The sequence below is a fragment of the Pleurodeles waltl genome, chromosome 2_2, assembly GCF_031143425.1.
Source record: "Pleurodeles waltl isolate 20211129_DDA chromosome 2_2, aPleWal1.hap1.20221129, whole genome shotgun sequence".
NCBI classification, from domain to species: domain Eukaryota; kingdom Metazoa; phylum Chordata; class Amphibia; order Caudata; family Salamandridae; genus Pleurodeles; species Pleurodeles waltl.
The window spans coordinates 850,129,518-850,154,992 of record NC_090439.1 but is presented as its reverse complement, the minus strand read 5'-3'; the positions used below and the strand labels follow the sequence as shown (position 1 = coordinate 850,154,992).

The following is a 25,475-nucleotide window of genomic DNA, read 5'->3' as shown; positions in this document are numbered from 1 at the left end:
TATATGCTCATCACAATGATGCAAGTTACAATGTCACCTGGGCAAGGGGTGAGTAGTCTCCTGCACTCAAAGAAGTGGCTTGTCATTATGCCCTATAGCGCAAGAGTACAGCAAAGTAAATCAACAGATATTGCATAACAAACCATTTTGTGTGTAAATGTACAACTGAATAGTATAGAAAAAGAGAACTAGAACCACCCATATCCTCAGCTATTGTTTTAGAAGGCAATTCAGTGGTGTCTGGCCTGCATGTGTCCCGGTGTATTAGTAGTGGCAACTATGGGGTGGCAGATTCTAATTTGTTAGTGTGACTGAGTTGCAGTGAGCGATCAGGCGGGGGTCTGCTCTTGGGTAGTAAAGGCCACGAGAATATCACTCCAACTTTCCTGCTATGGATTGACATCAGAGTTCCAGTCTCTCCTCTCTTCATAGTGTGTGGTGCTCTTTAGTGGCCCACTTGCATCCGTCGCTCCTCCACTTCTCTATTGCTTGGGCTGCTGTTGCTTTCCAGTGCATCGCAATGCACCTTTTAGTCCGAATTTGGACCAAATCCACAAATCTGACATTTATTCTGTTATCCACAGTCTTGAAAATTAGCACAAAAGGCACATGCACGACTCTGTTAAAGGTTGTGGTTACTTGTTCCCAGTAGTGTTGCAGGTCCGTACACCCCAACACCATGTATGAGAAGTCGGCGTCTGATTCCTGTCAGCGCGGGCCTGCACCCATGTCTACACTCAGCATGCAATAGTCATCTGGGGTGAGATAGGTAGTGTGAAGGTAATTAAACTGCATGTATTTTAGTCTTGCATTTCTAGATACCCTCTGCCTGTGGCTAGTGGTCTTGTGCCATTCTTTCCCTGTGAAGTTTTGCCCTAAGTAAAGCTCCCACCTGTCTCTAGTCGCCTCTAGCAAGGGTCTAGGCATATGTATTTAGGATCTGTAAACACCAGGAGACCAATTTAGTGCACTTCCCCATTGTGAATAGCAGCTGTAGTACTTTGTGTGTCTGGTTCACAGTCCCCTTCTCCCTACATGTCTCTGACAGTCCTGTGGATTGCACCGTACGTCAGGAAATGTGTTTCTGGGAGCTGCAAGTCTGCCACCATTTCATCCTTTGTTAAAGATTTTCCATCCTTATAACAGTCCCCTTCTGTGAGGGACCTGGAATTTTCCCATTGGTGAAAGTGATCTTCTGGTGACCTGTTCCACAACGGGCCCTCCAGGGGATCAATTATGCATAATGTGGCACTGCTTTGATCTTAAAAATACATTTTTGCCAACATTTGATAGCCACATATACCAGTTTGGGTAATTGTTGAGCGCCTACAGATTTGATTGAGGCAAGGGTTATGAGGGTATTGATCTTCTCGCTACATTCCATTCATGCCAGCTTTCCCATATGCTTCCCTTCTAACCTCTGGGACAGCCTTTGCAGTCATGATGCCAAATAATAGGCTTCAAAATCATGCGCTCTCAAACCTCCCTCTGCTATGGGTATCCTCAAGGTTCTTGTGTTCACCCTGTGCAAATGTGCTCCCCAGATGAAGGCCCTCAGCTGAGCATCCATGTCCTTAAACCACTGAAGTTTAATCCATACAGGGAGATTCCTAAATAGTACAGTAATTTCGGAAACATAATCATTTTGGATAATCTTATCCGACTGTTCAAGCCTTCTTTCCTGGTACTAGTGTGCATTCCCCAAGAACCTGAGGGAATGCCTCAATTGCTTCAATTTTGTGCAGTAAACCATAAACCTGCTTGATTGCTTTTGCAAGTGGACCACACTGACTCCACCTAAGACTCATCCTGTGTCCACTCCTCAGGTTCCATCTTTTTCCTTGTCTGAATTCCTATGTGATTAAATTCCAATTAGCAAAGCCAAGTTGAAAGTTAGAGCGATCAACTTACACACCACTAAAGCTATTCAATATTTTATCACCAAAGTGATTTAATAGCACTACCACAATAGTGACGGTGCTTATTTTCAAATCTGAAATTGATCTGCACTTCAGAAAATCTGAAAATTATAACTGGCATATCCTCATTCACAACAATTTGCTAATAGCGTTAGAGCACTTCTTAAGAATTTATGACACAAAATCTTTGCTTTCAGACAACACTACTTCTTCCGCTAGTCTCACATCTCTTGATGGCGCACTTCTAAATGTTGTATTGTCATCATCTTAGGTATTCAGTAATGTAGATAACTCAAACTACCTCACGCAGTAAGCAATATAATTTTTTTATTTATTACCATTGTTCTCCTTGAGTTTCAACCAGATCCAAAGATGCTGGTGGTGGCCTACTCACTTTGAATATCCAGGTTCCAGTGATAAACAATGCAGAACTTACAGAAGCTCATGTAACAATTTTGACAGAGGGTGGCTGTTCTTAAAGGGGGTTGTCCTTTCCCAGACACTTGCTTTGAATTTGTGTGGTATATGTGGAAATCTATCCAGTGATATTTCAGATCCAAAAGTCAAAGTAAGGAAGATGTTAGCGCCTTATGTATGGATCACAGAGTGTATCAAATAATCACTGTATTTATCATTAACATTAGCTTTTGTGTTACTGAGTATCTTCAGTGAGTTAGATTTAGCTGCCTGATATAGTCCAGTTTTGAATTTAAAAAAACACAAATGCATTAATTGACTCAATTTTATTCACATCATTGTGACATCTGCCATTTACTTTGCTTGAAACACAAGTCAGAGAGTTGTGGGTTAATGTCATTGAAGTTCCTCAAATCTTAAGAGTCAATAGTATCAAATCTACGTAAGTCCTATCGAGGATCACAAAGTCATTGCAAAATAGAGTGTTTTTGTTTCTGCTGTATCACCTTTTGAACAAAAGTTGGTGGCAATTATCAGTGGTTCAACGGCACTCAACAATAAATTAAATGAAGTGGGACCGAATATGTACCAGTGATTTAAACTGGTTACAGGTGGTATACTTACATGCCTACTCATAGATACAGTCGTCAACATCGTAGGTCAACTGCTGATGTGCAGAATAGAAACTAAACTGTAATTCAGATTTAAGGCCAACACGTACCTTCACAACAATGGCCCATCAGTACTCTAAAAGGCCACAAATACACAATGCACAATGGATAGGCTAAATACATAGCGATGTATTGTCTAAGAGTGCAGGATCCATTACATTGTGCAATGTGGCCATCACCCTGTTAGAATTCAGTCGAGTATGGTGAAGGATACCCTCAACCTCATCACAGTGAAGGACTATTTTAGAAGATTTAGACGACTTTAGTATGTGGGCAATACATCAACAATTTGAGGTAGCCTGCTGGGTTGGAGTGACTGCGTTCTTGAAGATTACTATTAAGTAGGCCCATGGAACGCAGTATGCATGCCTCTTGCAACTAAGGACCATCTTCTTTAGTGTCACTGCTCTCTCAACAACCCATTCAGGCATCTGGACATTGCCCAGCTTAATGGATATGATGTTGTGACCTCTCTCGTGCTAGATTCCATGCTAAATTGAGGTTCCTCTCACCTTCCCCACCAAGATGACTGTTCCGCTAGCCCTTTCTACTAACTGACCAACCCATATGTTCAAGAAAGTGGTCTTTGATAAATTCGGCCCATATATGTTAATGAGGACATACACCTCCCCTTGTATGCCGAGTGTGCCCATAATGTACCTCCCATCCCTGTCTCTCTGGATCCCTCAATCAGTTACAGTGAATCTTATTTTGCATAGTATGGCTACCTCTGCTGTCTGTGTGTCTGCGGAGACCCAGAATTGAAGGGAGTCGAAGTACCTATGTGGTGTTCTCCTTAGAGCAGAAGCGACTACTGGAGGGACACCACACCTGAGCCTTGCTCTCTCATATAGGCACAGACCCTGTTACTTTTATTTGAGGAATTCAAGTCCCTCACAATTTGAGCTGCATCTAAGTAGCCAAGCCTCCTGGTTGTTCAAAGCTTGCTTCGAGATCGGAGGTAGCGAGATCTGGACCATATACCTGGACAACAACCCTCCAATACATAAGTGAAGAACAACAAACTAAAAATTGGACCATCCGATCCTTGTTCTCCCCAGTTCCCGAGCCATCAGCATCGCTTTTGCCTCCACGGAATATTCAGTAGTTGTCCACCCTGTGCAGAATCCATCCTGTCAGCTCTGTCCTCTAGTGAGGTACCACCCCCTGTGTGTGGACCCCTCTGTTCTTAACTGTAAATTGCATCGTGTCTCACTGGACTGGAATTTGTACTTACCTACTATTTACTTAGCATCCCCCAGATAAGCCCTTCATTAGGTGAAATACGGTAGTACTGACCCCCCACCCCTGCGGAGTCCCTTTCCCTGTGCCCTTACCATACACCGTCAGACGTAATTAAAGACACCATTTTAAATTCCTTGAGCCTCACGAGGCACGAGCCATCCATAACAGTTTTATGAGAGTCTTCTCCCTCTCCCTCTTCCCTTTCCCTTCTTTCTGATGGATGTCTTACTGCCTCCTTACCTTGCACTGCACTCTAACCTATTATCTTTATGTCTCTTTCATATAAACTGCATCTCTCTAGGGTAAGCCCACCTGACCTGAAGCGTATTCACCTCTCGCCTGAATCCACTGGGCTGAATCCTCGATATGACAAAAAAGCTATTATAGTTCACTCCACAAAAACTGATATTTATTTTTTGACACTGATCTCAAGTTCACCTTTCTCAATGCCACCACATTCCTCACTTTGTCCATCAACTGTCAAAGATAAAGTAAACTACCCTTACACCTAGGTAAAGTTTGCACATATTTATTCAGGAAAGTGTTGATGTTGCAAAGTGGCAGCATGTCCCCTGCCTTAGCTGTTACACGTTTTCTAAGTACGCTTGATGCAACAAAACGCAACAGGAAGAGAAACTCGTATAGCAGGTGCACATCTTCCTCATGAGAAGAATGAAAGAGGACCATGAAACAAGAAGTGTAGCCTTCCAGGCGCTGAGCTAGTCCTTTGTGAATCCTCGCTTAGCAGTGCCAAACACAACAGCGTGGCTGAGAACGTCAGGAGTGAGAGAGACTATGCACAAAGCAGGCAAACAAAATAGCAGCAAATTAATAGGCATGCCATCCCAGTGATTCCAGATCTATGTTCTGCAGTTTCTCACAACCGTCTCAAAAGTTGGGGATCACAACCCACAGTGTGGATTCTTTCATGAATTCTTGTGTCAGGTCATTGTTAAACTTCGCCATAGTTCCTGGCCCCGCCCCTTTCGCTTTCCTTTTAATACCTAGGAACTTACATTCTCCCTACTCCTCTATATGGATGCGCCCACTAGCTATTACACATTTGTACTGGGATAATTCTATTTTTAGACGAGCATTATGTTTTTCTGTTTTGCCCAGTTTACCACACAAAGCTGTTAACGTGTTCATCTGAACATTGGCCTGAGGGGCGTGGCTTGGACAGTATCATTGGGGGGAGGGGTGTTAGCTTCAGGTTTCCCGACAATCACGCTGGCTCATGATGTTAAAATACATTAAACTAGTGGTTCCCAACCTGTGGTCCGGGGACCCCTGGGGTCCGCAAAGCCTCCTCAGGGGGTCCGCGACTGCTTAGAAAATGAAATAATATTTAACAGTTTAGGTCCCCAACTTTCAGTAATGACTTGGTGGGGGGCGCCCCGGATTCCAATAATGATTCAGTGGGGGTCCCCAGGTTCGAGTAATGATAAAATGGGGGTCCACAGAAGTCAAAAGGTTGGGAACCACTGCATTAACCAACAAGCAAGGAGCATGAGAGGCGCTCAAGGGGCAGTAGAAAGGGTGACAATGCGTATTGGTAGGCGCACTAAGTGAGAGAAAGCGCATTCTTTAGTGAAATAACCAACATTTTTTAAGTCTTTCCAAACAGACAGAGGGAGAGTGTGCTTGCGTTTTTGTCTCTGTGTGTAAATATTCCTGGTGAAGTCCGCCAGACACCTCACCATACCGGACTGAAAGTACCTTTCAAGTTAGTAGAACATCATAGGTTTTTTCAACTCCCTTTGACGGATCTACACCAAACTTGACATCTTAACTCTGGGCGTACCATGCTAATTGATGATCGCATTTCCTGCAGATTAATCAAACAGGACCTAAGGTAATAGCATAAGTAAACTGTTTTGCTCCTCTGTAACATTACCCCTCTTTACGAATCTGCATACATTTTGATGTACCAAGAATAAGCTACACTTGTAAACCAGCACCAAAGTTACATGGAAATAAAAAAAAATTAAAAAAAACTTTTTAAGACACAGCTATCCTGTATCTACATATTCAAAATGGCTGCTGAATTTGTGAGAACCTATAAATTCGGTCTGTCAGTACAGTTTATTTTTATTCTCTCGCTCTGTATTTTAACAATGCTTAGCATGCCTCTCCATTCCTCTACCAAAAATGTTTCCAGCACCTTGAAGCAGGTTTTGCAAAACCTGTGAATTTAAGCTGGTGGGAAAAAATAACCTCGTATTCAACCAATCGCCTCTCAAATTTGATCGTCAGAACTCAGAAGTTTCATTCTTGCGCAGTCATCCAACGGTATATGCAAAACAACTAGCCCTTCGAAACCCGCCCAACACCTTTTGGAACTCTAATATCTAGAACTTGACATGCTGAAACTTTGCTGGATAAACCAAAGCAATGCCAAATTTTGTTCAAATTGGTAAAACAGTGCCGAATATATTACGAAGCCAGAAAGTGCATTTTCAATGGAAAGTTCATCTGAACTGTGCTGTGATGAACCTTGTAAAACATCTTTTCCATCACACGTTGGTCTGAGGACCAGTAATGTACAAGTAACTAGCCAAACGTTTCCATGACTCGTTGGATTTGGAAAGGGGAACTAAGACGCAGTAATGGACAAGTAACTAACCAAACCTTTCAATGACTCATTGAGTTTGGGAAGGGCATCTAGGGATCGCTAATTTACAAGTAACTAACCAAACCTTTTGATGACTCTTTGAGTTTGGGAAGTGCGTCTAGGGATCACCAATGTAGAACTAACTAACCAAACCTTTCGATGACTCATTGAGTTTGGGAAGGGCATCTAGGGATCGCTAATTTACAAGTAACTAACCAAACCTTTTGATGACTCTTTGAGTTTGGGAAGTGCGTCTAGGGATCACCAATGTAGAACTAACTAACCAAACCTTTCGATGACTCATTGAGTTTGGGAAGGGCATCTAGCCGGTCGCTAATGTAGAAGTAACTAACCAAGAAATAAGTTGGAGTGTTTTTCCCTGTGCCCGTCTCGTAATTAAATCTTATATTCTGTTTCTGGAATCAAATTCAAAATTCTGTCTGCTAGGTAAGTGCTGGACGGCCCAATGAGGAATTACAGAAGCTTTGTGAACACCAGTGAAATAATTCAATGAAAAAATAGCTCCCAACAAAGTAAATCTGATATGTTGGTGAAAAGTGTGACTTGTTATTCTGATAATGGATGTTTATTTCATCTTTTCAAACAGGTAAAAGAAGGTAATTTAAGCCAAGATGAGTTTTCAGAAAGCAATCTTTACGATGGGCTTCTCAATGTATTCCCGCAAGGGTATGACTCTGTCGGATTCGCTGAGGCAGAGTCAGGAAAACTGCAGGTACTGACAAAGTTGTTGACTGGTATCCGGACGTACAGTCCTAAGGAGAGGTGAGGATGAAATGTCATCATCATACTAGAATTCTGTGTGCTCTTTTATTCACTCTGATGTCCCTGTGTCCAGAGCTGCAAGGAGTTACTTTTGATAACTATGCGGTGAGACCACTGTGAAAGGAAAGACCAAGCATTAGAGATATTTTCTGTACTGTATTGTAATACATTTCAGGGTATGTTGTTACTCTGTTCAGACTTAACAAATAGTAAAAAACTACTACTACCAGTGCTTTAAATGGGCCGGTACTGTCCGGTACTGAGTACCGGCACTTTTTTATTTTGAGAGGGAGAGTACCGGCACATTTCAAGAAAAACGTAATACTTTTAATAGGAGAGTACCGGCACTTCTCAGGAACAAGCAGGTACTCTGGCACAGAGTACCGGCACTTTAATTTTTCCATTTCAAGCACTGACTACTACACTGTTCTTCTTGTAACCTAACCTGATGGGTCTGGAAATAGTTTTTAGTTCCGACCCTGAGACAGTCACTGGTAGTGTTCTTGATTGGCCACTTGTCCGTTACCCATCTTTTTTAGGGGCAAGCGCAAAGCGCTCAGTCCCGTGTTGTAATGTCTGTTTGGGCTTCAAATCACGCCCATGTCACGTCAGTCTCTTTCATTGGTTCGTGGCCTTGCCTTTTAAAATCTGCTTGCTTTCATTAGTGAAAGGCATGCATAAGTCATGCCTTTTCCGGTGTTTAGCCCTCCTCGAGTGCAGCAGATAAGTACTGAAAACATTCGAGGCTCCACGTTTTCCGTCGGTTCCTGGGCTACTTTTTCTCTTTTTTCGCAGCGTGATCTCGCTGGGCAGAAGTCGAGCATGACATCGACCCTCTTACATAGTTAATTGCACTTTTGCCAGTTACGTAGATAATTGCACTTTTGAGGGTTACATGGATAATTGCACTTTTGCCGACAGGTTTCACTACGAGTGAACTTTTAGTTCCCTTTGTGTGTCTGCTTTGCACTGACGGCAGCCGTCAGCTCGCTTATGTGAAACTTTCACTTTCAGTTTGTATGGCAAGAAAAGTCCAGTTAGTTATGTGAAACTGTTTTATTTTCATTTTCAATTTATGTGGCAAAAAAAGTCCGGTTAGGAGTTTACAATGCTAATTGCTCTAGCTCAAGCAAACGCGAGACCCATTGCATTGTAAATGCTTGTTATTATTTACTTGTTCCCTTTCCTATTTATGACCCCTCCTATAGCCGACTCTGCTGCTCTTCCAGTGACTGTTCCCAGATCTATCTAGAGCTGCTTGGTGGGGCAGCAAATACGAGACCCTGAGGAGAAGCTTCACTGACATTGATCAGAAGATGTTTGATGGCTACCTGCAATTGAATGCTTGGGAAACGGAGATCCTCTTGTTTAGCTCTTTCAAGGTGGAGGAAAACTGCACAAGCAGGGACAAAACACTATAGTTATGTTGGGAATGTGGCTAAAACTGCATCCAGTAACTGCTTCGTTCACTCCATTTGCTTGGGTGACTCATTGGATAGACTCCTGGCTAAGTGCTAAGTAACTGCAAAAATGCTAACACACACAACGGGGCTGCTAAGGTCCAAGATTCTGGACTTCCTAGCAGTTCTCCCAATCAACCAGTCAGATCAGGGTAACAGATGGTGTAGAGAGCAGAGTCCTATTTTGTGGAGCAACCTGCTGCGTTCCTACAGAGACATGGTTTATACCGTATTGTGGCTGCACAGCGAACACCGTTTTGAGGTGCTCCTTGGCACAAGCTCTGCAGGGAAGGGCGCCAAACTTTGGTAAAAATAGTAAACATTTGTTCATGCCCATGTTTGTATAAATTAGAACTTTAAAACCAGACCTGTTGACATAGCCAATGCTTGTTGACCATGTTTTGGAGGTCTCCGGATTAGCATGGTGATGAAGCACTAAGGTAGCAATTCTGGACAAAAAAATGAAGAAGTGGTTTGACCAATCCAATTTGAGAGGGTTGGAGATTTGTATGTGGGGCCATATTAATGTACGTGCTTTGAGGGCGCAACAGTTTAGTTTAGTTTTAGTTTTATGCATTTGTAGAGCGCGTAGCTACCCTGGGGCATCCCAGCGCTGAAGGTACAGGAAAATTCTTGAGAAGAGCAGGAGGGACTGGCTAACGACTGAAGAGAATAGCTTTCAACCTTTTCCTAAAAAGAGATTCAGAAGGTTCATGGCGGAGCTCAGGAGGTAGGGCATTCCAAACGGGCAGCCTTGATAATGAGAGTTTCCTCCCCATGATCTATTGACACGGGGTAAATAACTCTGTCGGGAGGAAGATGATCTCAAGAGTCTCGAAGGAGCGTAAATGGAGATTCGTTTTCTGAAGAAATGTGGACCTCTGTTATGTAGGGCTCTGAGTGATACACATGGATTTAAAATGTATGCGCTGTTTGATCGGCAGCCAATAAAGTGCTGCAAGAGCCGGCTTGGCAGATAGATGTCTGGGACAGTTCGTAAGGAGTCTAGCTGCCATATTCTGCACAATCTGCAGTTTCCTTACTACATATTCCGGGGAACTAAGATAGAGAGAATTTCCATAATCCAGGCGGGAAAGGACCAGTGCCTGGACCAGGATTCTTCTGGATGAGACAGGAAGAAGATTGAGAATCTTCCTAAGAGATCTAATGAAACCAAAGCAGACAGAAGACATTTTCTTGGCTTGTAGTTCCATCGTGAGACGGGAGTCCAGTACAAAACCTAGGCTTTTTACCTGTCCTTTAGGCGGGGGCAGACTGGTAAAGGCCTCTGAGCAACACGTTAGAGGGGAGGCTGGAGAGCCATTGCCTAAGATGAGTACTTCAGATTTACCATCGTTAAATTTGAGTTTGGATTGAATCATCCAGTCGCCGATGTCCCTCATACAGCTGGCTAGGTTGATGGAGGGAGAGTTCCCAGTACTAGAAAGGGAAACCACTAATTGAGTATCATCAGCGTAGGTGACCAATGAAAGATTGTAGGGAGCAACAGGAGTGTGCACCCACTTTCTGCGCCCAGGGGTGCTGTGGTTGTACAGAAAAGGCCACAGATGTTTGCTCAGTTCCTTCTGTAGTACAGTGTGTCAGCACTACATGTGCACTTGTAAAGTCTCAGGGGGCATTCTCTCATCTGCATGGGATTGTGGTACCATACAAATGAGGAATCGTTTGCCTTTGTGCCTGCCCCATTTTATAGATGTGAGCACAAAGACATAGAAGCCTTTGGGAGGCACACTGACTGTGTGGTACAAAGAGGTGCTGTACAGTCAGTGGACCCCAAGTGTGCCCTTTCTGAAAGGGATACAAGGATGCCAGGGACCTCCAAGGCATCGCACTGCACCCACATGTGAGGAGTTCCCCCCCCCCCTCCCTAAACCTTAGGCCAGGTCTGCCACCTCAGTGAAAGGCAGACTTGTGGGTTTAATCAGCCTGTCTGCCTTTCAATTATGTACTGTTCACAGCGCAGTGTGGGTTCACGCCTGCACTAGGAACAGCACATTTGCTATGACATGGAGCACTCTCCTGGTCTGCCCCAGGCATGCAAGTTTGCAGTTCAGACCAGAGGAGTGCACTGTATCTATAAAACAGCCCATGGTGTTTCATTTGAACATCTTTGGGCAGAAAGGATTTGAGTAGGGGTGTGTACCTGTTGTCTTTTTTCAAATGGAGTTTAAAATATTCCAGGAAGATATGATCACAAGGTAAGACGAATTGATCAATTATTCATTCATGGAACCCATCAATTTTAATTGTGATTGCATTTATATAGCGCTCACTACCCCATGACAAGATATTGAAATGCTTTATGCTTGGTAGCACGCTCCTCCAGAACCCAAGGTTAGTGGTTAGTCCAATACAATTAGTTATTGTTAGGTATTGGAATTAGCCTTGTGCGTTATGCAAACCAAAACATGCATTAATTCCAGTTTCTTTGTGATTATATTAATATGATTTAGGGATGAGTCAATAAACCATCAATAAAACGTTTTTACTGCCAGGTGGGCAATATAAAGTATTCAGGCTCCGTGATTTTGGTGTAATGTTTGTAATCACCATAGTTTGCCACCAGATCTATATGACCAATTAAACCATTAGTTTCTCTTCTCAGAGCTATCCCTTTGGTGTTTCCCCGCAGGGGTGTGACATGCAGCTAGCTGCCTGTTTCACAACAGATTGCTTTCCTATCCCCACTAGACCACTTAATGGCCTGATCAATATCTGCAGTGTGATGTTGTGCAAGAGAAGCACTCTCATTGACATGCATGAAGAGAGGGGCTCTAGTAGTGGCAGCTAACATCAAACTGTGGCCTAATACCATCCAGTCTTCTTCCCAATGACTGAGAAGGAAAGCCGCCTGCACAGTGCGCAGGATCTTGAAATCCTGCAGCATCCCTGCTCATCGGCTGCCCTCTACAGAATAGGTGGTGTGCCAACACCAGTTTTCACCAAGAATGACAGGAGACTGGAGCTAGAGGTGGGGATAATGTTTTACCTTCCTTTCCCACTGTCATGAATCTTGTGACTTCTGAATGACATGTCTTGGTATCAGTGTTTGAAGTGAAGTAGGGGAGAAGTCGGGGGTTGTAGAGGACAGAGGAAAGGTGTCCGAATGTAGCCACTATGGAGTGGTCAGTCTGTAGTAAATGTGTATGAGGAGCACCAGGCTTGCTGTGCCACTGGCATTGGTCTTTGGATGCACCTCACTGATGAGGCCCAATAAGGCTGAAACCAGTCTAGGGTTGGCTGCAGTGCTTATTTTCGGCCAGTGGTTGCAGGTAGTAGGCACTGAGACTCTTTTTGGGAACCTGAACTTATTTCAGACTTTGGACCAGAACAAGAGAGAGAAAGAAAGAAAAGTGGGAATGAAAGAGTAAGCAAGATTTAGGAAAACTGAGTAATGCATATATGAAAAAACCTGCAAGTGTGAAATAAAGAGACAGGTAGTGCAAGGTAATGTTACAAAGAGGAGTGAGGAGCAATGAAGACTGGGCAGCCTTGATAATGCAATTGGCTCTCAAGAAAATCTAGTTGCCTGTGTTCTGTTCAGAGCGTTTCTGGCCTAGTGGTTGGACTGGGCTGTCCCTTTTTGGGGCAGGGCCAAGACTTATTTGCATCTGATTGGTAGCTATTTGTAATAGCTTTAAAAAAGCTTCAAATAATGAAATGCTGCTCATCGTTGTGCTGTCGAAGTTAAATTGATTGTACACATTGCTTGTATGTAACTCTTTACCGTAACATAAACTTTTCCTGCAAATGCAAATTTTGTTTAATGCTTATCAGGCCTTGAGGTTTATCACAAGTGGTTTCAGTGAGAAATCAAGTCAAGCCAAAAACTCTTTATTCGGCAGAATATTTCAGCCATAAAAGCGCATGTTTCAGTACAAATTAAAAAAAAAACCAGTAAAGAAGCACACTATTGAAACAGATGGAAGCGAGCAAAAGAAATGATTGTAAAGACCTTAAAGTACCTAGAAAAACCAAATACATTAATTACAAAAGCAAAATTACTTAAAATGCATACAATGTCAATAAAATTGTGGCCATAATATAATTAGGAACAACAATGCATGTTTCCATGTTTGAAATAATCTGTAAAAAGTGGAAACCATCTTTTTATGAAGCAAAAGATTTTAGAAGAAGAATTGGATGCAGGAAACACAACCACAAAGATTCATAGAAAGTGCAAAATAATGTAAAATGCAGAGTTGATTGAAAAGAGTTTGAGCCACATAGTCAGCACGGGAGGGAAGTATTCTAGGAAATCATAGTCGGCAATGCCACTAGAAAATGTACATTATTAAGCCGAAAGCGTGTAAGGTAAAATCTATGTTGTGGGTATTTAAACCTAGCTAGATAAGGTTCAAGACCTGTTATTGGAGAGGTTAGCATGTAAGCGATTACTGAGGGCATGTCCAAAAGGCCCACGTGTCCTCTCCTCTCTATGAGACATAAAAGCTGCCTTCACTTGTGATTGTGACTTTTCACCAATAGTGTCAGGGTTAATTTAAAAAATGTTCACAACCTAAATCTGACACAGTTATTAATATATGATAGCCACGGAATGGGCAACATTTTCCACACTAAGACAGTCAGCTAGCACCTGCCACGAAAACTTTGCATTTGGCTCGACCAATAATTTGAACCACAGTGCAAGAGGGGGAAAGTTAATTTTGTCCTTAAAAACCTCAAACCTACTTCTGTATAATCCACTGCCTGGAGTTTACCAACAGCTGCATGACCCCAAACCCCTGCTAAATACATTCCAACAGCAAGACACTTACTTCTGTAAAGGTGGGCGGATTCCCTAATCGTTTTTTGTCCCAGCCTTTTTGCAAACCTAAACGTGGCATTTGCAGCAGCCTCCATTTTTTGTACCCAATTAACCACCAAACTGCCCCAGCGCTCCCCTGCACCCAATAAATACCTAAATAATTAAAGGTATTTACTCTCTTAATGGGATTTCACATCACTAAAAAATGTTTTTGGTTTACTGTTTCTAGGCCCCCAAGGCATTGTAAAATATTTCTTGTGATTTATTTTTAAGCTAAGGTCCGAGATAAAGAAGAAAAACTGGATAGCAATTTCTGGAGCCCGTTTCCTGTGCGTGCTAACAAAATGACATCATTATTACGTATTCCTGCCACAAACTGATCAGATCTCTCCTCACAGCGGCTCTAAGGACATTTGTAACTAAAGGGACCCACAAGGCAATATTAGACTTGAACAGGTCACTTGGCACTCCATCTTGGACTGGTTCCTTCCCATTCTTTTCTCTAATAATAGCTTCTGTTGTAGAAGATACATTTATAAGTTCTTCTATCCAAGCCTCCTCCACCAAAAAAGATTCGGGGATACTTTTAAAAAGAAAAAACACTTCCCACCTGTGGACCTGGATTAAAAATAGGAGAAAAATGGGTCATCCATTTATGGAATGGTATATGGCAAACCACCTCTGGAAGTTGGTTATCCGAAAAAAGGGTTGGTTTACTACACCCCAGAATAAAGTGTGATCTTTTAGCTCAGCTGCTTTAATAAGATCCCCCCATGCTTTTCTCCTTATAGTTCCCTTTCTCTGTTTAAGGGCCTGTTTGTAGCCTAACCTAGTGCTTTTAATTTCACTACATCAGAGTTTGTAACTGCCTAGAGGTATTTTAGTGCTAATGAACACTCTCGGTTAAATCATGACTCCCCTTGCTTAACCTTGTAAGATTCATTTGAGGTAAAAACACTGGATACGGCCTCGGTAATTCTCCCAAAGTTTCCCAAAATGTTGGTAGGATCATCTATAAAGGAAATACAACTCTGCAACGCTTCATGATGGGTATATACCATTTTATGAAACCACTTATTAGGATCAAATGTACTCCACTTTAGGCGGACCCCTCCGTTTGTAGAGTATTTAATAACTGGAAGAACCTTAGCAGATAATGTATCAGCCCATAATTGCTTACATTTCAAACATTATGGGTTGTGGTCACTGAAAGGAAAAGGTATTACCTCATATGATTCCAAAATCTTACCTAAATTGCTTTATAACAAAACAAAATCAAGAGTAGTGCAATTCCCTTTACCAGTAAATGTGGGGGATTTTCTTTTGAGCCACTCTTAATTGCAGATGAAAAAATTAGGTGAAGGGATAAGATCAACTTATTAAGCGCTTAGCCATATTGTGAATGCAAAAAGTTATCTAAGTCTACATTCTAAAAGCTGGTAAAACCACCGTTCTCCCTCAAAGGACATTTGTGTGCATTAAAACCACCTGCCCACATGATTGCAATCTCTATATTTTTAATTTCAAGGAAATTATTTTCCTGGTTCTTATTCATGTCGGCTGTGCCGTAAAAAAAAACATTGAAATAAAAGTTAATGAATAAAATATCCACATTGTTGGGAAAATGGACGGACAATACCTGGTTACATGGTCTAGATACAATTAACTGAACTTTTAGGCCTTGAATTGCAGGTGACACCACAAGGGTTACCAGCCCCGCTTTCGTCTACCAGCATTAGAGGGATTGGCATTTGTACAAAAAGATCTAAAACTATTTATGACAACATCCTCAAGGGCCCAAGTTTCCTGACAACAAACAGTATCGAAATTCTCGATCAGAGATAGCCAATCCTCATCTTGTAATTTGTCATATCCCTGCTACATTCCATGAATAAAAACGAAAACCTGTTTTTTTAGGTCTGTGAAAACTGAAGAGCCTAGATCACACCTTGGCCCCTGCCTCAAGGCCGAGGTTATGGTAAGTGGACTAGAGGGCCGGCTGTCATTATACGTTTTAAGTCAATCATTATCACCTATTCCTGATAAAACCGTAAATCTGTTCCGCAATGGGAGGGGGGGTGGGGGTGCGGGGTCCTGAGTGGAAGATGTTACAGGAATGGGCTTCTTATTTACCAACAGCTCCCTATATTGCAAATGTCCATAAAAGAAACTAAGGGGAAAGACTTTTATGGTACTCAGATTGCGTCTTCAAGCTGTTACTTGAGCAAGAATATCGTCGTAGTTTTGGGTTCGCAAAAGTTTACTATAACTGTGTCTCCCTGATAAGCCTTTTCTAAAGGCCAAATGCCACCTACCTGTCTGGCAAAAATAATTTCTGTACTCAAATCCCAGCCATGGTGCACCGCTCTGTTTAACCAACATAAAACCTTGTTTTTTAATGATCAGTTAGTTTCAAAAGAACCTGAAGCCAGCCTAGGGACCTTTCATAGTACAGGCATGAAGCAGGGGGAGACCAGTGATGGGTAAATCCATTGGAATAGTGCCACTGCCCCCACTCGCTAACTGCACACGGGGAACAGTTGACGGCGTGCTCTTGTGTGATCGTGGGTTCCAATCTTGAATGCAGTTTCAATAGAGCAGGTGAGTCTAAATTACCAACCCCTTCATATGTAGCCTTTGGCCTAGTAATCACTGCCACCCTCCCTTGTAAAACGGTTGAGTTAGGCACTATAGGTTGTGAAGGGGTCGGGAGAGTCACCCTAAATTGAGCGAGACTCTCCCCATTACTAGGAGGCTAATGATGATACTTGAAACTCATTCTAAGGTGAACTCAATAACTTTCAGATGGTCATAGATGGGATGAAATTTTGAGTCTAATAGCTCGCTAATTAAAGGCTTCACACATCCCAAAAACCCGACGGTGATGAAGAAATTGGGGTTATGTAAAATGGACTAAAAGGGGTTCATTTACACTCTTTAGTTGTCACAGCTTTTTTCCTACGTTTAGGCAAAGGGTCTACATTTGGGGAGCTTTGTAGACACACATTTGGGGACGCAACCTTTTCTAAGTTCACTTGATCAATACAATCCTTTGGGGGCAGACTTGCCCAATTAGCCATTAATTCTGCCATGTCTTTTAAAGGGCTCGGTGCATGGATCTGAACCTCTATGTTCGTATTTCCCTTTATCACATTTAAAGGTTCTACAGAAAATCTGGTAGGGGGTCTGTTGACCGAGCAAGGCGACGTGTAGCTAACTTTATCTTGTTTGTCACCAAGTCTGCTGCTCTCACAAAAAAACGTTATCAGTGGTGGAGCAGGAATGATTTTGATGAGAGTCCACATTATTTGCAGAGATCACCTTTCTTTTCCCCATGGCTGTAGGTTATAATAGGAAAGTTTATCTAAAGAGAACCAATTAAAAACCAACGAGAAATAAAAATGAGAAAAACCAAGAGGGAAGGCCCAACCCGGCCTCTTATGGGCTATGACGGGCTAAGACTTGCCTGTCTTAACCCAGGCGCAGCCCGGGTGTGTCCCGAAAGAGTCCTGCATTGCCCGATAGTGCTAGCGCCTTTGTAGGGTGTTGGAGGCCCCGTCCACTGACAGGAAATCGACTGGGGGACGAAGTTACACCAAATCCTGAGGATGAAAGATATCCACAAAGGAGGGCTTGCCAACCTCCAAAAGTCAGGAGTGCTTGATGAAGTGTTCCGCGCTGCTGGAGAGTGCTAGGGCTTTTATGGTGTGTCAGAGGCCCTGCCCACTGACAGGTAATTGACTGGAGGAAGAAGTCCCACTCCAGCCTGAGGGCGAAAGATGTCCACAAAGCAGGGAGTGCTGACCTTCAAAAGTCAAGAAGGCTCGATGAAGTGTCCCATGCCGTGGGAGAGTGCTGGCGCTTTTATAATGCGTCGGAGGCCCCACCCACTGAGAGGTTAGTGGCTGGGGGACAGTGAGGATGAAAATGTGATACAATCTTTTATCCCAGTCAGAAAGTAGAATAATTCATTTTTAGCCAGTACCCCGAAATAAAAAAAAAACAAAAAAACGAGGAACTAAGGCCCATATGTACGAACACATTTTCCCATAGACACAGAATGGGTAAAACCCTTTGCTACATCTGGCCCTAAATCTTTCATATGATGCTGTTGGAATCAGAAATTTAAGTTGTCGGCCAGCATATGACATTTATTTGATTTGTTAGTCAATACAATAATTAATTTTGTTGTAACATTCCTGGATGTTTGCAATATTTTCAAAGTAGTTTGTTTGGGTCCGTAGTTGAATACGCAGTTAATGTTCATGTATATTATATAATTTCCTTTCAGCAGTTATTTGGTGGCATTTTTTCCAGGTTCTTTGCAACCTGTTTTCTTTGTTGGTCCCGTGACTAAACCGTGAGCTTTAATCACGTGACATGAGTCTTGATGAAGCTTCTGTTTGGCCCTGTAGTTAATGTTTCTCTGGAGTGGCTACCTGGCAAAGTTGTTTGTTACTTATGTAACATCTCAGTCCTAAGGCTGGTTACTAATGCGCATCAAAAGAAATGTATATTTTTTTTAAGAGTCAAGTTATTTAGTTATTTCGTATTAGGGGTTTCTAGTTAATGGAAGTTTTATTATCGAGAGACACTGCGACTTAGCACGTGTGGAACTTATATCATGTCATGTTGCTTTGCAAACACGCAGCAAGGATCGTGCTTTAAAAGTCCCATTTACAGAGTTATTTGTGTGGTTACTGCAGGTATGTTAATAGGGTTGCAAAATGAATGAACCCTTGGTTCTGACACTGGACACATGTCACCTGGAGACTAAATTGACAGTTGAGTGTTATCCAGTCAATGGTTATGAATATAGCCCTACTATCAGGAGAACGATCAGATGAGAGAATCCTGAATTGTATATTTTACTTGCAAAATTATGTACCTAGCTGATGATTATTTTTAACTAAAGAAAACTTTCTAAGAGTACTTGGAGAAGACGCCCTCCTGGTTTGCTAGAAATTGATGTTGGGTTTACAAGCCGTTGTTATCAAAACTTAAAACGCCTGATGTTGTTTCTACTCAAACAATCCAGATGGTAAGACGTTAGAACAAAACTATGGTAACCCACCAGAAAAAAAGAGTTAGAGATCAGTAATTAGACATATTGCTTGCCTCTTTTTATGTGATGATAGTAGAGCATCCTGTCAGATGTTGGCTCATGGAGTAATGATCTTTGCTCTTGCTCAGAGATTCATAAACCCAGCAATTTATGGCTTGCCCCCTTGTTAAACCTGTATTCCCTCCGTGTGGATATTGTAGAAAAAATAACCAAATTTATTTTCAATAGTTGCACATCTAGAGAGAGATTCAGGAATTATATTGATAGTTTTATTCACAGTGGATCAACTACAGCATGCTTTTAAAAACTAAAAAGTAGGAAAGGCTCCAGGCATCACCAAATTCATTCTGATTTGTATGTATCTAATTAATATTTGGAGCCATTATCTTCTGTTGCTGATGAATGATATTTTATCCGAATAAATTTTTCCAGCTTCATCATTAGGCGCTGAAGGCATATCTTTATATAAAAAAAAAGCTGACCACTGCTCTCTTGAAAGTTATCAAAACAAATTAGTACAATCGATCAGGCAATCATATTGAGACTGGTTCCCCACAAATATGTTAAGCTAAAATATTCTTACTATGTATAGCATTCATTGACCTTAAATCAGCACTTGATAATGTCTTGCATACCAAACTTTGGAAGGTTCATGAGAAACTACAAGTTTTGCCCTTCCTGCTTCTTGGAATACATACATGATGGTACTTTCCAGACCAAGTTAGATGGGGGAGCAAAAGAGCAAAGGCACAGAGTGAGAGGACTTGCTCCTGTCCTGTGCTATTTTGTCTATTTATCAATAGGTTTAATATGCATTTTTCAGATGCAGCGGGTGGTCTCCCTGTACTAACCAATACTCCTGGTAAAATGCTCATCTTTGCAAATGATGCTGCACTTATTTTTAAATCAGTGATGCATCTGACCAATAAGCTTGACAAGTTTGCTAACCTCTTCAGGGCTCTTGGACTTATTAGCAAAGGAAAAACAAAATATAGAATGTACTGCTTCATAAATGTTCATCCATAACGGTTCTCTTGATGGAGAACCTTTAGATGGCCTTATTTATCATTTGGTAGACAGGATACTCCACCAGAAATGGGAGGAGTTCCCTCTAAGCCAAAACTCTTTGTCCGGCCTCATTATTACGAGTCTGTTGATTGCCTTGTTTCTCGTGGAAGAGCCTCTTGTGGCTCAACCAGTGGAAACCATTGACCTATGGCTTGTCAGATATTGGGCCATCAGTTCATAGATTTTAGACCATCCACCCCCTTTATGGCGAATGTTCTGACATCATTTATTCCTATTTGAGAATACCAGGAAAAGCCCGGTGGTCCTAAGTAAAAAAAAAAATATATACCAATGACACCCGCAGTCTAGGAGAAAACCTCCAACCTGTCTGGGTTATTAGTTTTCTGTTCTTTAAAAAGAAGCATGAAGTTGGGTAGTGTCAGACTGCATGGGGTTGAGGGGGCACAGGGCAGGCATAGGCTTCTGGGCCGCAACCATGGAGGTTGAGGTTGTTTGCCAGTGATGTGATGGGGACCGTCCAATCATGGCTCTGCAGGCTGGGCCAGTTATTCTCTTTCCACACTTGACTTTAGTAAGGGTAAGCCGTCAAAGGCTTCTCAGAGAGGGAGTGGTGGTCAAGAGTTCAGAACTCAACAGTTAAACGATGGACACAATATTGCATTGTCCAGTTCAGGGCCAATCTTAGTAAAAAAAATATATATATTCTAGCAACACAGTAGATCTTAATAGTACACAGTTCAGTGATGGCCAGCTATAGGGTTATGATTTAAACTATTATTTCTAATGAAGGTTTTTTGCCTCTTCCCTTTCTAGGAGCTTCTCTGGTGTCTATTGAACTTCTTCGTACGCAAAGGTGTAGATTAGGCATATGTGCAGTTTACTAGGTCTCAACTAACTCATGCAGAGTATTTTATAGCTCAGTTCTTAACAGTTCATACCAAAATGGGATTGTATAAGTAACAGTCCATGTTTCCGCTGCAGAGTACAGTCTGCATGTCTGAATCAGTCTTTGTTTACGGGGGCCCCTTACCTGCTCACATTGATGTAGTCACGTGGCACTGACAGGCGTGCTCCTGGCCGGCAGCATGATTCGAGCTGTGGTGGGTGAGCATCACACCAGGCCTGCTCCGCAGGTGCCGACCTGATAGTTGCTGCTTCTGAGAAACATTCTCACTTAGAACAACATAATCTGCATCACATTGTTCATCCCTACTATCTGTCAAATGCCAGTGCTCAGGAACAACTCATCAGCAGCCTTCTATAGCAAAGTCTGCAGGGAAATTTTAAGGGCACCTAGTCTCCATAATCTTTTACTTTTAATGTCTGAATTTCCACCCATGGGAATGCAGTAATACATTCATTGCACATACACACACACACACAGACTGTGGGTCCACGGATCTAGGATTCATCAATAGCAAAACATTACAAGAGAGACTCTTCTCTTCTTCACACAAAAAAAAATGTCCGGTCATACTACTGGTTCACAAAAACTCAGTAAGCTACCACCCCTGTTTAATGTGATTTAACCAAGACATGAACAGTATTCCTATGCTTATTATGAGGATACACTTTGCGGATACTTCCCGGTAACAGAACAGGTTGTGGACTTCACAATACAAGGAACAGGCCAAGTCCTATGTACACAGGCTAGTTTAGCACCACCAGGGCTTTCTGCCATTCAGTGGACATGCCCATAAGACAAGGGAGTTTGTTTTTTAAAGAACTTTGCTGCGTGGCTGATTACATATTGGTGGCAAATCTGTTGTTGTCTTCAGTTGAAGTCTATAGTTATAGGTACATGTTTTAGTTTATTTTATTGAGCATGTTGTCATATTAAGCACAACAAATTAAAACACAACTTCCTACCGTGTGATGCGGCTTGCAAACTAGGCAGCCATTATAAAATCACAAACTGTGATGCTGTGAATCAACTTTTAAAATAGGATTCCAGCCCACCTCCCTTTACCCATTTAGTGTCTCCCCCTGCAAGGTTTTCCCTGTTTACATTACAGCCTCGTAAACACACTGGCAATCTTTTACCAATCATCATCCATGCCTTGCCACGGTCTCTATATTTTGATAATTGTTTTTAGGGCATCCCCTTGCTTCGTATATTAGTTTTTCGGTCTGCATACACAAGCCCATGTTGGATGCCAACATTCTTACGGTAGGGACATATGTCCTCCACCAACATCGCATGATATTTTGCTTGGCCACCGCCAGAGCTGTGTTACATAAAAGTATTGATTCTGTGTCAGTGCCCCCCATATTCCCAGCGTAACCACTTGGGGGTAAGGTCTATTGAATCTCCTATGGCTAATTACAGTCTATGCTGTACGCCTGCACAGAATTTACAAATGATTTGACTTCCCAGACTGTATGTAGTAATATGCCCCATTGACCACACCCTCTCAAACACTTGTTGGTGTTTATCCTGCCTATAGCAAATAACTTGGCCCTGGTTGAGGAAGCTCTGTAAAACTATTTCAACTGGATTAGCCGTAATGCAGCTCAAATTGCTACCTCCAAGTTGGAAAACTATCTTCTTTTGTGATAGGTTGTTTTACGTTTTACAAAGGTGACTTTCAGGTAGTTTATATGGTGTTTTCAACCCATTTCTCAGAGAAATGGAGGGGGAGGGTAGACATTTGGAAAGAACTACTGTTCCCTTTTGCTTATGTTGAGTGTCGCATACTGCCAACATTCTGTGACCAAAGGTAGGTTGGTAGGATTTTTCAGGTTTAAGAAATGTTAATAAGCATAATATTAACATCACAGGAAATCACATCAGGCTAAGATCCAGGCCTTGTGTTTTTTCAGCATGGATCCTATATAGTGTAAAATGGGCCATAATGGCCTTTGAACGAATGTCAAGCAATCCCTATGGCACACTGCCCTTGCAATAGCCAGCTGAGGATCAGTTCTCATTTCGACCCTCAGTCTCCTAAGGAGTATTGATGTTGAAATGGAAATGCTACAGAGACCTTGCAAAATCAGTGGTAGGCAAGAGGAGATCCACCACTCTGACTCTTCCTTCTGAGATTTTGTTGCTGCAGCATTGGTGAGGGGTATCCCTCTCCTTCCTCAGTAAACACCAGCTTGTAGTGGGAGCAGGCTGTGCTATTTTTGCTGCAACCCCATTCATGATCGACCACATTTTTGAACCTGAGTCTGCTGATCTGGATGTGGAACAGAGCAAAATCAACAAGATTAAAGGGGCTGTGGCACTAAGGTAAATAGGGTTGCCAGATGCCCCCCAATGCCATTTAGTGTGGGGCTGATGATGATGAGTAGCCCTCATAGTGTGTGTCACTCCAGGAAGCACGTAGACTTAGTATCCATTAAGCCTGGAACTGCAGGTTCTGTATCCACAAACTCTTCAAATTAGTGTTGGGAAAACAGCACAATAAGGAGGAGGTGTGGCCAAATGGCTAGAGCTGCAAACTTTGCAGTGTTGGGAACCGGCTTCGAAATCCAGTCTTGGATCACATTCTTTGATTTATTTCCAAATCACTTAGGGGGTCATTCTGACCCTGGCGGTCGACGACCATGGAAGCACCGCAAACAGGCTGGCGGTGCTTCCCAGCCCATTCTGACCGCGGCGTTAAAGCCGCGGTCAGAAAAGGGAATCCGGCGGTTTCCCGCCGGATTTCCCCTGCATGGGCTGAATCTCCATGGCGGCGCTGCAAGCAGCGCCGCCATGGAGATTCCGACCCCCTTCCCGCCATCCTGTTCCTGGCGGTTTTTACTGCCAGGAACAAGATGGCGGGAACGGGTGTCGTGGGGCCCCTGGGGGCCCCTGCACTGTCCCTGCCACTGGCATGGGCAGTGCAGGGGCCCCCTAACAGGGCCCCATAAAGATTTTCACTGTCTGCATTGCAGACAGTGAAATCGCGACGGGTGCAACTGCACCCGTCGCACCCCTGCAACTCCGCCGGCTTCATTGTTGCAGGGCCTTTCCCGCTGGGCCGGTGGGCGCTCCTTTGGTGGGCGCCCGCCGGCCCAGCGGGAAAGCCAGAATGGCCTCTGCGGTCTTTTGACCGCGGAGCGGCCAAATGGCGGTTTCCGCTTGGCGGGCGGTGCCCGCCGCCCGCCTAAGTCGGAATGAGGGCCTTAATCTCCCTGTGGCTAGAAACAAAAGAGATGTGCCACAGTCTGGCACTGTTGGGATGCATTTTAATGCCATTGGGATAGGTTTGCTTTATAAACAAGCACAGGCAAAGCCAATAAGTCTCGCCTTTATAATAAGAATGGCAAGCTGTTGGCTTTGCCAAAGCTTGTTTGCAAAGCATGGTAAAAAAGAGAAAGAAATAAACATTTCAAAATACTGGAGAAAAAGTGAACACATACCTTAAGGTATTTCAAACTGCACATTGAATGCCATATGTTCAATCTGTGTAGATGACCTGCTTTTTCTATCAAATATTTGTTACTTAGAAACCTCAGAACATTATTTTAATAGAAAAAGAAAGCGTCTGCATTTAAAGGACAATGCTTGCCAAGGCCTAATTAACTTTCCACAGTACTCCAGACTGAAACATGACTTGGCCATTTAGTCCTCTGCAGTAGCCCAGGGAGCTCAATCATGGTCTTCAAGGATGAGAGGCAGGACTTGTTTTAGGTGCACTTAGGTGCATCAAACACCAGCTGAGTGAGTGAGCAGTCAGCTCCTCCACAGCGCCATAAAAGCCGTTGTATGTCGGGGCCTATACATACATGTAATGTGAGAAATACAGGAGATTAGAAAAACAATCCTTAAAGTCTGCTGCTCGGCTAAAATATGCCTGTGGCTGTACTTTTACAGACGAGCCTGGACGGGGCAATACAAAACATGCTGAGGGGGGAAGGAGGGGCCGAAGGAGCACACAAGGCAAAGACCAGAAAAAATACAACATTGAATGGAGTGCAAAATGAAAAAGTAGTTTCCTAAAGGATGGTAAAGCGGGAGCATGCACAAACAGGGGAAGTAAAGCCATTGAATAAGTAGCAAGCAAATGAGAGTGACAAGAAATGCAACCAATGCTAAGCAGAGGGCAGGCCCTGAGCCCACTGTAACAGCCCTTATGACAAAAGTCGTTTGCTTACAAACAGCTAAAAGCTGTCTGTAGCTAGCTTGAAACATTACAACATCCATACACAACTGACAACTGGTCTGACTTACTACAAACTCATAACAGTTTCACAGAAGAGGCAATATTTACATGTCTCCATTTCAAAGTGCTCCATAATCTGTTTTGCTCTTCCTTCAAGTTACACTAAACATGACTGCTTCCACATTCAGAATGCTGGAGAAGTCGCCAACAGGGATGCGTCTTTATTGAGACACATCTTAGAGTCTTGTCTGAATGTGGACAGTTATGGATGCGACATGGCTTAAGTTGTGGGGACCTAAGTAAATGATAGATACCGTCATGAGCCCATCTGGCATTGTTTCATGGCACAGCAAACGCTGTGGGACTTACTAACCATCAACACGGTTG

At 42.8% G+C, this 25,475-nt stretch overlaps 1 protein-coding gene across 3 annotated transcripts in view; it reads left to right on the top strand.

Annotated features, from left to right (window-relative positions):
* Nucleotides 1-25,475, top strand: part of RAD54B (RAD54 homolog B) — a 429,314-nt gene that overhangs the window by 334,825 nt on the left and 69,014 nt on the right. For all 3 annotated transcript variants that reach the window (XM_069220480.1, XM_069220479.1, XM_069220481.1), the window contains one exon: nucleotides 7,474-7,649. In XM_069220480.1, coding sequence (XP_069076581.1) covers nucleotides 7,474-7,649 — 176 coding nt within the window. The remainder of the gene's footprint in view (nucleotides 1-7,473; nucleotides 7,650-25,475) is intronic.